This window comes from Dipodomys spectabilis, unplaced genomic scaffold (assembly GCF_019054845.1).
Source record: "Dipodomys spectabilis isolate Male_0828 unplaced genomic scaffold, ASM1905484v1 ptg000360l, whole genome shotgun sequence".
NCBI lineage: Eukaryota > Metazoa > Chordata > Mammalia > Rodentia > Heteromyidae > Dipodomys > Dipodomys spectabilis.
Window position 1 is genome coordinate 1,805,164 of NW_024871037.1, and position 13,367 is coordinate 1,818,530.

The following is a 13,367-nucleotide window of genomic DNA, read 5'->3' on the forward strand; positions in this document are numbered from 1 at the left end:
AAGTGGTAGAGTGCTAGCCTTATGTTGAAGAGCTGAGGGACAGCACCCAGGCCCAGAGTTCAGGCCCCATGACCGGACCCCTCCCCCCCCCCAAAAAAAAAAATCAGTGCAGGCGGGGAAGATGGCTCAGTGGTAGAGTACTAGCCTTGAGCTGAAGAGCTCAAGGACAGTGCTCAGGTGCAGAGTTCAGGTCCCACAACTGACAAAAGAAAAAAAAATATTGGAAGAATGGCTCAATAGTAGAGCACTTGCCTAGCATGCATGAGGCACTGAGTTCAAGCCACTGTAATGTCTGCCCTCTCCCCACCCACCACCAAAAAAAAAAAAAAAAATGCCATAAACCTATAGAAACTGATATGGGAATGACCTTCGAGATACACTGGTATCTGAAAGCTGTATATCAGTTAAAAAGCTACAATTTTTTTTTTTTTCCGGTGGTAAAAGGAATTGAACTCAGGGCCTTGCATTTTCTAGGAAGGTACTCTACAACTTGAGCCATGCTTCCAGCCCTTTTGCTTATTTTTTGAATAGTATCTCACACTTTTTGCCTACGGCCAGCCTGGTACTTGATCCACCTATTTACACTTCTCATGCAGCTGAAATGTCAGGTGTAAACCATCACACCTAGCTTTCGTAGTTGAGAAGTCTTTCAAACTTCTGTCCAGGCTAGCCTCAAACTGTGATCCTCCTCCCACCTATATCTCCTGTCTGACAATGTCATGAAACTCCTTTTCCTACTGACCCTCCACTGCTAAACCCTCCACAGGCTTACTTTAAAGGACTATTATTTAGCATTTTCTATCACACATTTAACCTCCTCCCCCCAAATACTAGGACTTAAACTCAGGACTTCAAGCTTGCTTGGCTTGCTTGCTAGACTGGTGCTCTAATCCTTGAGTCACGTCTCCAGCGTGGCTTTCTTTTTGTGCCATTCCTGGGCTTGAACTCAGGCTCTGGATGCTGTCCCTGAGCTTTTCTGTTCAAGGCTAGTACCTGAGCCACAGCTCTACTTCAAGCTTTTTAGTGGTTAAATCTTATGGACTTAAGAGAATCTTCTCATATACTTTCCTGACCATGTTGGTTTCAAACTGCAATCCTCAGATCTCATCGTCCTGAATAGCTAGGATTATAGGTGTGAACCATTGGGGTAAGCCTTAGCTTTTTGCTGGTTATTTTTGAACTTCGATCCCCTGGATCACAGCTTCCAAAGTAGCTAGGATTTCAGACATGAGCCTCTAGTGCCTTTAGGCCTTACCTAAAGCTTAATAAATCAATAGCAAACTCTATCTAGATAGCAAAGAACAGTTAATTGTGGAGATAAAAATACAATAATAATAAAATGTATGTGCCAGGACCTGATGTAAACACTTTATAGGTATTAAGCCAATTAGTTCTTTTTTTTTTGGGTCCGGTCGTGGGGCCTGAACTCTGGGCCTGGGTGCTGTCCCTCAGCTCTTCAGCTCAAGGCTAGCACTCTACCACTTGAGCCACAGTGCCACTTCTGGCTTTTTTCTTTTTGCTTATGTCGTGCTGAGGAATCGAACCCAGGGCTTCATGCATGCAAGGCAAGCTCTCTACCACTGAGCCACTTTTCCAGCCCCCAATTAGTTCTTTGGGGGATGGAACTGGCATTTTGAACTCAGGGCCTTCTGTTTACTAGGCCTTGTGCTTGCTAGTAGGGAGGTGCTCTACTATGTTAGCCAAGACCTCAGCCCTTTTTGTGTCTTGTTATTTTGCAAATAGGGTCTGAAGCTAACATATATAGCTGATGTCTTAGGGAATTAGGATTTGTTTTCTTGGACTTTCACTTAAGATAAGCTATGTATACTGAGAGATTTAAGAAACCTGGGTCTCTGAATGAGCATGTGCAACATACTCCAGCTATTACTTTGGGTTGTGAACTGAGTGAGACAGCAAAAACAGAAATAAAACTGACATTCAACAACCTAAATCATGATACTTATGGGTTAATTATAATTCATAAGTAAAAATTCATGAGTTCATACTAATATATATTTATAAATAGCAATACATTATAGATATATACTATATATTAGATATTAATGATACATACTAATATATAAATGTACTTATATATATGTAACAGAATCGTTATGTAGGTAAGAAAAGAAAGCTCTTCCTTACAATAGACTTTCAGGCAATAAATACGAAGTGCTGGAATTTTGAAAATTATTATTTGGTGTCAGAGTGGCAACTCATGCCTATAATCCCAGCTACTTGCATGGGGAGGGGAGCTGATAGTAGGGTCTCATGTAAGACCTGCATGGGGAAAATGTAGTGAGAACCTGTCTCAAACAACAAGATGGGTGTAGTGGTACACACTTGTAATCCCAGATGTGTAGAAGATATGGTTAGAAGGATGAGAATCTGAGACCAGCTAAGGCAAAAAAGCAAAAAGTAACTAAAACAAAAAAGGGATAGTATGTGGATCATTGTCTAGCATATTAAAGTCCTTGGCTTGAGTTCCATGTGCTGACAAAAAAAAATTACTCTTTGTCAAATATTACAGTGAATAAGTAATTGTTTAAGGCAAGAATCACCAGCAGGCACCACAATTAGTATGAAGAGAAACAGGAATTTCATGGTATCTAATAAATATTACTACTAATGGAATTAACCTGCAAAATAATCTACTGATTATATAGTAATAGTATCTTCTTTTGTTTGTTTGGGGGAGTTGGTTGTAGGGCTTGATCTCAGGGCCTGTGCACTGTGCCTGAGCTCTTTTGCTCAAGGCTTGTGCTCTACCACTTTGAGCCACTGATCCACTTTCAGTTGTCTGGTGGTTAATTGGAGATAAGAGTCTCACAAGGACTTTTCTGCCCAGGCTGGCTTTGCACCGCAATCCTCAGATCTCAGCCTCCTGAGTAACTAGGTGACAGGCGTGAGCCACCTGTGACCAGCTATTGTAATAGTACTTTAGAGAAACCAGGCAGACAGAGTCTTAACTAAACGATCAGAGTTATCCTCATCAGTAATGAGACAAATAAGACAAGTGCTAGTAGTTCATGCCTGTAATTCCTAGCTAGCTACTCAGAAGGCTGAGAGCTGAGGATCCCAGTTTGAAGTTGGCCTGGGCAGGAAAGTCTGTGAGACTCTTATCTCTAATTAATTATCAAAAAGATGGAAGGAGAGCTGTGGCGTGGCTTACGTAGTAGTACACTAGCCTTGAGCATTTTTATGCTTTTGCTCAGGGACAGTGCCTAGGCCCTGAGTTCAAAACCCAGGACCTGCACAAAAAAAAAAAGAAAAGAAAAAGAACAGGTAAGATCTATGAAAAACAATGCAGGGCTGGGAATGTGGCCTAGTGGTAGAGTGCTTGTCTAGCATGTATGAAAAACCCAGGGTTCCATTCCTCAGTACCACATACACAGAAAAAGCCAGAAGAAGAGCTGTGGCTCAAGTAGTAGAGTGCTAGCCTTGAGCAAAACAAGCTCAGGGACAGTGCCCAGGCCCCTGAGTTCAAGCCCCAGGACTAGAAAAAAAAAAAGAACAACAATGCAAAGAAGACTGTTAAAGATCACAAAATGTACTGGGGGAGAGGAGGGAAACATCATTCACTATCAGAAAAACTGAAACCTCAAATACAATGTTGCTAATGACTACCAGGAAAAACAAAATTTGAATGTCTTTCTCATGCTTTTAATCATTTACAACGTGCCTGGGTTCTGTCTAATCTTTCCAGGTTCATGATCTGAATTTATTTATTTATTTATTATTTTACTAGTTCAAGGCTAGCATTCTATCACTTGAGCCACACTGCCACTTCCAGCTTTTTTTTTTTCTGTTTATGTAGTACTGAGGAATTGAACCCGGGGCTTCAAGCACACTAGGCAAGCATTCTACCACTAAGTCACATTCCCAACCCATGAAATACTTTAAAACGAGGTGTCATGTATGTCATCTTTAGACCGTTTGCTTCTCACTCTATTCTTGCCCTGGAAGATTTCAATCCTACCCATATTATCTCTCACTCTCCTTAATACTTCTCACCTAGACCTTTCCTGTGAGGAGAAACAGACAGGAAAGTCTAATTTCCTGCTTGCAAACTCTCATCTCAGAGACCTCAAACCCCCATGTCTGAAACCAAATTCATGATCTTCTCCATCCTTCCTCAAGCTAAAAAGCTTCCTATGTCACTAAACTTCTTTAGTGTTTTCTTTATTGTTTTCAAACAGCTGTCAATCCAAAAGCACAGGCCTGAAATGCAAATTTCCTCTTTGACTCTAGTTTCCTACACATCCCTTTATCCAACTGTACCTTCTCTATCTGTCCTCAATCCATTTTGGATATCTTCTCCCCCAACCCATGCAAACATTATTTCAAACCTTACAGAAACAACAGCCTCTCCCCACAAGTCCTGGGGCTTGAACTCAGGGCCTGGGCACTGTCCCTGAGCTTCTTTTGCACAAGGCTAGTACTTTACCAACTTGAGCCACAGCACTCACTCCTGGCTTTTTTTTGTGTATGTGGTACTGAGGAATCAAACCAAGGGCTTCATGCATTCTAGGCAAGCACTCTACCACTAAGCCACCTTCCCAATTCCAACAAAAGCCTCTTAATTGATTGGTTACCTGTACCATCTCTAGGCTTTCTCTAACCCTTTCCCTACAATCTGCAAAAGTGATCTTTCTAATCAGATCTCATCATTCTACATCCTAAAGTTTAAAATTCTTGGCCAAGTGCTGGTGGCTCGTGCCTAGAATTGTAGCTACTCAGGAGGCTGAGATCTGAGGATCAAGGTTCAAAGCCATCCTGGACAGGAAAGTCTGTAAGACTCTTAATCTTCAATTAACCACCAGAAAACTGGAAATGGCTCTGTGGCTCAAGTGGTAGAGCACTGGCCTTGAGCTGAAGAGCTGAGGGACAGTGCCCAGGCCCAGAGTTCAAGCCCCACAACCAACCATGTAACAACAACAACAACAAATTCAGTAACTTTGTCCCAAGTGTTATGAGGATAGTGACAAAACTATCATGTTCTTCTCCATCGTCTCTGTATTGGACTGGTCATTCTGGCCTTATTTTTGGAGGTCTAAAACTTGAACTTAGTATCTGATGCTTTCATTCATTGGCAGGTGAGCTACCAATTGAACCATGCCTCCAATCCCTCTGGCCTTTTTCTTGTTCCATGTCATTTCAAGGTCTTCTAGCAGGTACTTCTTACCACCTTGCCGAGTTAACTCCTAAGGCAGCCTTTGACATAGTGGTTACTTCTTTTGGCCACCTCTTTGGGGAAGTGTTACTAACTTCCTGATAAGGTAATATTTCTTTTCATTTTTTGTTTTTTTTTTTGGGTCTGGTCATGGGGCCTGGACTCTGGGCCTGGCCGCTGTCCCTCAGCTCTTCAGCTCAAGGCTAGCGCTCTACCACTTGAGTCACAGCACCACTTCCAGCTTTTTTTCTTTTTGCTTATGTGGTGCTGAGGAATCGAACCCAGGGTCTCAGGCATGCAAGGCAAGTGCTCTACTACTGAGCCACGTTCTCAGCCCCCTGATAAGGTAATATTTCTATTACAGGTATTGAGAAAATCAAAAGTTTTCTTTCCTATTTTTTTAAAATTTATTTATTTTTTGCCAGTCCTGGGGCTTGAACTCCAGGCCTGGGCAGTGTCCCTGAGCCTCTTTGTGCTCAAGGCTACTACTTGAGCCACAGCATCACTTCTAGCTTTTTCTGAGTAGTTTACTGGAGATAAGAGTTTCACAGACTTTCCTGCCTGGCCTGGCTTTGAACCATGATCTTCAGATCTCAGCCTCCTGAGTAGCTAGGATTACAGGGGAGAGCCACCAGTACCTGGCTTCCTTTCCTATTTTATTTACATTTTGCTTATGTAGTATGAAGGAATCCAACCCAGGGCCTGATGCATGCTAGGCAAGCATTCTACTACTAAGCCACATTCCCAACCTTCCTTTCCTATTTTAAAACACTAGGAAAATAGTTCTATTGTTTAAGGTATTAGTGGCAATGTTTTTCATTTTTTCAGATGTTCAGTATAGATGTAACTTTTTCCCCAATCTTTTTCTTTTCTCTATCTTATCTCTAGTTAACCACAAAAAAAAAAAAAAAGCCAGGCATAGAACTTGGCCCAAGTAGTAGATGGCTAGCCTTCAGCAAAAAAGCTCAAAGTGCCGCCGGGCGCTGGTGGCTCACCCCTGTAATCCTAGCTACTCAAGAGGCTGAGATCTGAGGATCGAGGTTCAAAGCCAGCCCGGGCAGGAGAGACTGTGAGACTCCTATCTCCAATAAACCACCAGAAAACCGGAAGTGGCACTGTGGCTCAAGTGGTAGAGCGCTCACCTTGAGCTGAAGAGCTGAGGGACAGCGCCCAGGCCCAGAGTTCAAGCCCTACTACCGACCAAAAAAAAAAACAAACAAAAAAAAGCTCAAAGTGCCAAAGCCTATGGTTCAAGTACCAGGACCAAGACACACACACACACACACACACACACACACACACACACACACACACACACACACACACACACACACACACACACACACACACACACACACACACACACACACACACACACACACACACAAAATGCCAAAATGCCCTGGGGACTAGGAATGTAGCTCTGTGATGGGGTACCTGTCTAAAATGCCCTGGTTTAGGGCTGGGAAGATGGCTCAGTGGTAGAGCGCTTGCCTTGCATGCCTGAGGCCCTGGGTTCGATTCCTCAGCACCACATAAGCAAAAAGAAAAAAGCCGGAAGTGGCGCTGTGGCTCAAGTGGTAGAGCGCGCTAGCCTTGAGCTGAAGAGCTGAGGGACAGCGCCCAGGCCCAGAGTTCAGGCCCCACGACCGGACCCAAAAAAAAATAAAATAAAATGCCCTGGTTTAACTTCTAATACCATAAAAAAAATTAGCTTGGGCTGGATGGTGACTTAGTGGTAGAGTGCTTGTCTAGCATGCATGAAGCCCTGGGTTCAATTCCTCAGTACCACATCAACAGAAAAAACCAAAACAAAACAAATAAAAACAAAACCAAACCAGAAGTGGCATTGTAGTTCAAGTGGTGGAGTTGCTAGCCTTGAACAAAAGAAGCTCAGGGACAGTGCCCTGAGTTAAAGCCCCAAGACTGGCCAAAAAAAAAAAAAAAAATAGCAATGAAGAAACAAAAATGCCCTATTATTGACTCCCCTTAACCCTTATAATTACTTCTGCTTTCTGACCTTATGAATTTGCTATTTTAGGTATCCTCTAAATAAAATCATTTGTATTTGTCTTTTGTGTCTGACTTGTTTCATTTAGAAGATTCTCAGTGTTAAAACATCATCTATGGTGGAGTCTGTGTCGGAATTCCATTCCTAGGACGAGTGGTAGTGGCTGCCTAGTACTTGGATTGTTTCCATCTTTTTGGTTCTTGTCAATGTTGCTTCAATAACATTATTATACAAGTCCCTAACTCCCTACTTCCACTTTTTTTGGGAATGTACTTAGGAATGCCAATTTTTCCACCATAGTAATCCTATGTTTAACTTTTTCAGGAACAACTAATTCTTTTCCACAACTGCTAGACATTTTACATTCCCAGGAGCAATGTATAACAGATTCAATTTCTTCACATCCTAGTTTTTTGTTGTTGTTATTGTTTTGTATGTGTGTTTTGTCAGTTGCAGGACTTAAACATGGGGCCTAGGCGCTGTCCCTCAGTTCTTCAGCTCAAGGCTAGTGTCCACAGCACCACTTCACGTTTTCTGGTGGTTAATTGGAGATAAGAGTCTCATGGACTTTCCTGCCCGGACTGGCTTTGAACCTTGATGCTCAGATCTCAGCCTCCTGAGGAGCTAGGATCACAGGCAGGAGAGCCACCAGCACCCAGCGGTAGAGTTCTTGAAATAAAGCTTTTTAAAAACATGATTATCCCTGGGAGACAGCTGTTATTGTTTTCATTTGAAAGATAAGAAAATCTGAAATCAAACAGGTTTGACAACCTGTCCTTGACCACAAAGCAAAACTGTGGCAGAGATCTAGGAAATAACTTCTAATTTCTTCCAAACTAATAATATTACATGTAGTAAGTTATGGGAAACAAAAGAGCAATTTCTGTCTTAGCATGCTTAAACTTAGAAACACTGTCCGGCATATTAACTCCTCCTCAGCTGTTGTGGCCAGACCACATTAAACTCAGAATGTTTGTTTTGTTTTTTTCTTAATTATAAGCTAGTAATATTGAGACTCAAGCATTGTCTCTCTCGTGTTCTCATTGCTATTGTAAATTTTGGCTCTTTAAGAATAAGAAAATTTGGGTGGGGGGTGGGAGATGGGAAGGGATAGGAAGGGGAAACAAAGGAGGAGGCAACAATGCTTGATAAGAAATGTACTCATTATCTTGCCCATGTAATTGTAATCCCTCTGTACAGTATTTTCACAATTAAAAAAAAAGAAGAAAAGAAAATTCTTGCCGGGCGCTGGTGGCTCACACCTGTAAACCTAGCTACTCAGGAGGCTGAGATTTGAGGATCAAGGTTCAAAGCCAGCCCAGGCAGAAAAGTCTGTGAGACTCATCTCCAATTAAACACTAGAAAACTGGAAGTGGTGCTGTGGCTTAAGTGGTAGAGCAATCGCCTTGAGCTGAAGAGGGCAGGGATAGCACCCAAGCCCAGAGTTCAAGCCCCACAACCGACAAAAAAAAAAAAAAAAAAAGAAAATTCTTGGCTAAGAATGTGGCTTAGTGGTAGAATGCTTGCCTAGCATGCATGAAGCCCAGGGTTCAATTCCTCAGTACCACATACACAGAAAAAGCAGGAAGTGGTGCTGTGGCTCAAGTGGTAAAGTGCTAGCCTTGAGCAAAAGCAGCTCAGGGACAGTGTCCAGGCTCTGAGTTCAAGCCCCAGGACTGGCAAAAAAAAAAAAGAAGAAGGAGGAGGAGGAGGAGGAGGAGAAGGAGAAGGAAGAGAAGGAGAAGGAGGAGAAGGAGAACGAGGAGAAGGAGGAGGAGGAGGAGATGGAGAAGGAGAAGGAGAAGATTCTTAGCCAGGTGCCATACCTATAATCCTAGCAACTCAAGAGGTTGAGATCTGAGGATTGCTGTTCAAAGCCAGCCCAGGCAGGAAAGTCCAAGACTTTTTTGTTGTTGTTGTTGTTGGTCATGGGGCTTGAACTCTGGGCTTGGGCACTGTCCCTGCGCTCTTCAGCTCAAGGCCAGTGCACTACTGCTTGAGCCACAGTGCCACTTCCGGTTTTCTGGTGGTTTATTGAAGAGTCTCAGGGACTTTCCTGTTCGGGCTGGCTTTGAACCTTGATCCTTAGATCTCAGCTTCCTGAGGAGGTAGGATTACAGGCCTGAGCCACCAGCACCCAGCTTCCGAGAGACTCATCTTCAATTAACCACCAGAAAACCAGAAGTGATGCTGTGGCTCAAGTAGCAGAGCACTATCCTTGAGCTGAAGAGTTCAGGGACAGCACCCAAGCTCAGATTTTAAACCCCAGGTCTGACAAAAAAAAAAATTAAGAAAATTCTCAATTGTTGAATTGACAAGTATATAAGGAAGTGATCAAGAAAATGAAATTGCTGGCTAGGAATGTGGCTTAGTGGTAGAGTACTTGCCTAGCATGCATGAAGCCCTAGCATTCCTCAGTATCACATAAAGAGAAAAAGCTGTAAAGTGGCTCTGTGGCTCAAGTACTAACTAGAGCACTAGCCTTGAGCAAAAGCAGCTCATGGACAGTGCACAGGCCCCAGGACTGACAAAAAAAGAAAATGAAATTGCTTCTCCACATCCTTGCTTGGGGGGGGCAGGGTAGAGAGAGAAAGAGAGAGAGAGAGGGAAAGAGACAGAGAGAGACAGAGAGAGAGAGTGTGTGTGTGTGTAATACTGGGGCTCTAACTCAAGACCTGAGCACTGTCCTTTCACTTTTATGCTCAAGGCTAATGCTCTACCACTTGAGTCACAGCTCCACTTTTGGCTTTTTGGTGGCTAATTGGCAATAAGAGTCTCTAGGACTTGCCGGGCGCCAGTGGCTCACGCCTGTAATCCTAGTTACTCAGGAGGCTGAGATCTGAGGATTGCCGTTCAAAGCCACCCTGGGAAGGAAAGTCCTTGAGACTCTTATCTCCAATAAACCACCAGAAAACCAGAAATGGCGCTGTGGCTCAAGCGGTAGAACATTCACCTTGAGCTGAAGAGCACAGGGACAGTGCCCAAGCCCAGAGTTCAAGCCCCACGACCAACAACAACAAAAAAGAGTCTCTAGGACTTTTCCTGCCTGAGCTAGCTTCAAACCCTGATCTTCCTATCTTAGCCTCCTGAGTAGCTACGATTACGGTGATGAGCCACCGAGCACCCAGCTCATATCCTTGCTTAAATCAGATGTATAAAGTGCTGTTTTTTTACTTGCAACCCACACACTACGCAAGATAGCACTTATCTTCACCTAATTTGATTCCACTGACTTAACCAAATTTATGAATAGCTATCATTAGCATATATTATATATACTATCTCATATATAAATCTATCACCTATATATATACTATCTCATGTATATGTGTATATCTACTGTCTCATATATATATATATATATATATATATATACTATCTCATATACACACATATACATATATAATCACTATATACGCTGATGAGAGCTGTTCATTGCTATTCATTCCCAGGAACCATATTTTAAGAAACCAACCTAAGTAGGCATAGAAGTGATCTGACTGCAATACACTTTGAAATACTTCGGGCCAAAGGGGAGGAAAAGAATCGAGATGAGCCATTTATGCCTAATATTGACAACTGTTGAATGTAGGTGACAGCAGACAGGGTTTGTCTTCGTCATTTGGTCTCTGCTTTGAAGTTTTTCACACTTAAAAGAAAAACAAAACTCCCCCCCTCCCCCCAAACCATGAATTCCTTTCCCACCAAAGTTAGCAAGTCACTTGTACGCGAATGTTCTGGTCCTTGGGGAAGGAAAGCCAGAGAAAGGGGACAAGGGATCTATCTAGGAGTGGTGGACAAGGGATCTATCTAGTAGTGGTGGAGAAGGACAAGGGAATCTTAAAGTGTTTAGGGTGTCCTAAACACCTCTCAGCACCCCCCCCCCGCCTCCGCACTACCATGCCAATCAAGAGGATGAACCCCACACAGACCATTGGGGTGCACTCCCGGGCTTGGCGGGGTGAGGGGTCAGGTGGGGAGGTGGGGGGGGGAGAGATCTCTGAGCTCCATTTGAAAATGGCATCTACCTTGGGGGGGGGGCTCTTAAGTGGAAACCCCACAAACTCTGCTAAGGGAGCTCACAGCAGGGCCTGTGACACGATCCCCGGAAGGAGGTGGGGGGGATCCCCACATCCCTGGTAGCTCAGCACCCCGAGACCCCTTCGGTCTCCATAGTTGATCCCTGATCCGCTTCCCCCCCCTCCCCACATACATACATACCCATACACCCCCATTACCCGCCCCCTTCGTGCCCCCCCCCAATTCCCACCTCCCCCCCCCCCCAGGCCGGCTGGTCGGCCAACCTCTTACCGTCCAAGATCTCGTCGTCCTCCGATTCACTCTCCCCGTTCTCGTCGGCGGCCGGGGAGGACTCGGGCTCGGGCGTCTGCAGACCCAAGGCGGTGGCGGTGAGCGGGACGCAAGTCTGCGCGCGGGCCTCGCGCAGGCGGGTGAAGTAGTCCACGGCGAAGTCCACCAGGTCGGGCGGCTGCTTCCGCAGCACCTCCACGGTGTAGCCCTGCAGCAGCTCCGTGAGCCCCGGCGGGATGTGAATATGGCTCATCCCGGCGGCGGCGGTGGTGGTGGTGGGAGAAGAAAAGACCGGCGGGTAGGTAGGTGGGTAGGTGGGTGGGGTCCGGGCTCCCCGGCGTCTCCCTCACGCCCGCCCGGCCTCTTCTCACTTGGCGCCCGCCCGCGAGGTTTTTTTTTTTTTCTTTTTTTTTTTCCTCTCCTCACACACACACGCACACGCGCACGCGCGCGCGCGGGCGCGCGAGCGCGGGTGCGCGCGCAGCCCGGCTTCGGCCTTCTTCGCGTGGAGCGTCGGTCTTGAGAGCCCGGGGTGGGGTGGAGGGGGGGGGATTGGGGAGTGGCGGGAGAGTGGTGGTCTTGTGTTTCCGTTTAAACTATCACGGCCAGCTTGGCGCCGCCACTGCTGTCACCCGGCCGCCGCTGCCGCCACCGCCCGCCGCCCGCCGCCGCCGCCGCTGCCGGCCGCCGCCGCCGCCGCCGCGGGGACCCACGGGCAGGCGAAGCTGGACGGGCGGGGCGCGGGCGCCTGGGTTGTGACGCACGCGGCAGCGGGCGTGCGCGTCCCCGTCGGTTCACCGGCCTCCAGTGCGCGTGCGCCGCCGCGCTGAGCGCGCGCCTCCTAGCGCGTTGTCCTCTGGCTCTTCTTCGTGGACCAGGGGGTATTACAAATGAGTGGCCTACCTGCCTTCTTCTTGCCTGGCCACGTCTGTCTGTCTGTCTGTCTGTCTGTCTGGTCGGTCTTGGGTCTTGAACTCTGGGCCTGGGCTCTGTCCCTCAGCTCTTCAGCTCAAGGCCGGTGCTCTACCACTTGAACCACGGCGCCACTTCCGGTTTTCTGGTGGTTTATTGGAGATAAAGAGTCTCACGGACTTTCCTGCCCCGGGCTGGCTTTGAACCTTGATCCTCAGAGCTCAGCCTCCTGAGTAGCTAGGATTAGAGGATTGAGCCACCAGAGCCTGGCCCTTTTTTTTTTTTTTGTCGGCCCTGGGGCTTGAACTCAGGGCCTGAGCGCTGTCCCTGAGCTTCTTTTGTTCTTCTAGCGCTCTACCACGTGAGCCACAGCTCTCCGTCTCACTTTCTAGTGGTTAATTGAAGATGAGTCCCACAGCCTTTCTTGCAAAGGGTGGCTTTGAACCACGATCTGCAGATCTCAGCCTCCTAAGTAGTTACGATTACCCACTGTTTGGTTTCACATGTTCTTTCAAAACACAGAACACCAGGGAGACAGAAACATAAGATCTCCATAGGAACTATGGTTCCTGCTCAGTTAAAGGATCCCCAAATTCAGGACCTGCCCAGACTGGAAGAAAGCATCACTGCAAGAGCCAAAGCTACTCAGGAAGCTGAGATCTGAGGATTGCGATTCAAAGCTGGCCAGGCAAGAAAGTAAGACATCTCCAATAAACCACTAGAAAACCAGAAGTGGTGCTGTGGCTCAAGTGGTAGAGTGCTAGCTTTAAGCATCAACAAGATGGTAATTTAGGAGTTTGTAGAACAATAACCTTGAAAGACCAAGCACCCGGAGCCAAATGTGTATACACTGGTAAATGGGCATGGTGTCCAGAGTAGAAACGTTTATTGTTGTCTGATCCTCCTTCTACTCCTGCCAGGATCACAAGGTCTAGACCAGAACATCCCTTCTTCTCCCCC

The 13,367-nt window shown here is 45.9% G+C and overlaps 1 protein-coding gene across 1 annotated transcript in view; it reads right to left on the reverse strand.

Moving 5' to 3' along the window:
- Positions 1–11,892, reverse strand: part of Prkar2a (protein kinase cAMP-dependent type II regulatory subunit alpha) — a 45,421-nt gene extending 33,529 nt beyond the window's left edge. The window contains exon 1 of the mRNA XM_042665863.1: positions 11,496–11,892. Within this exon, the coding sequence (XP_042521797.1) occupies positions 11,496–11,748 (253 nt within the window). The 5' untranslated portion in view covers positions 11,749–11,892. The remainder of the gene's footprint in view (positions 1–11,495) is intronic.
- Between the last annotated feature and the right edge of the window lie 1,475 nt (positions 11,893–13,367).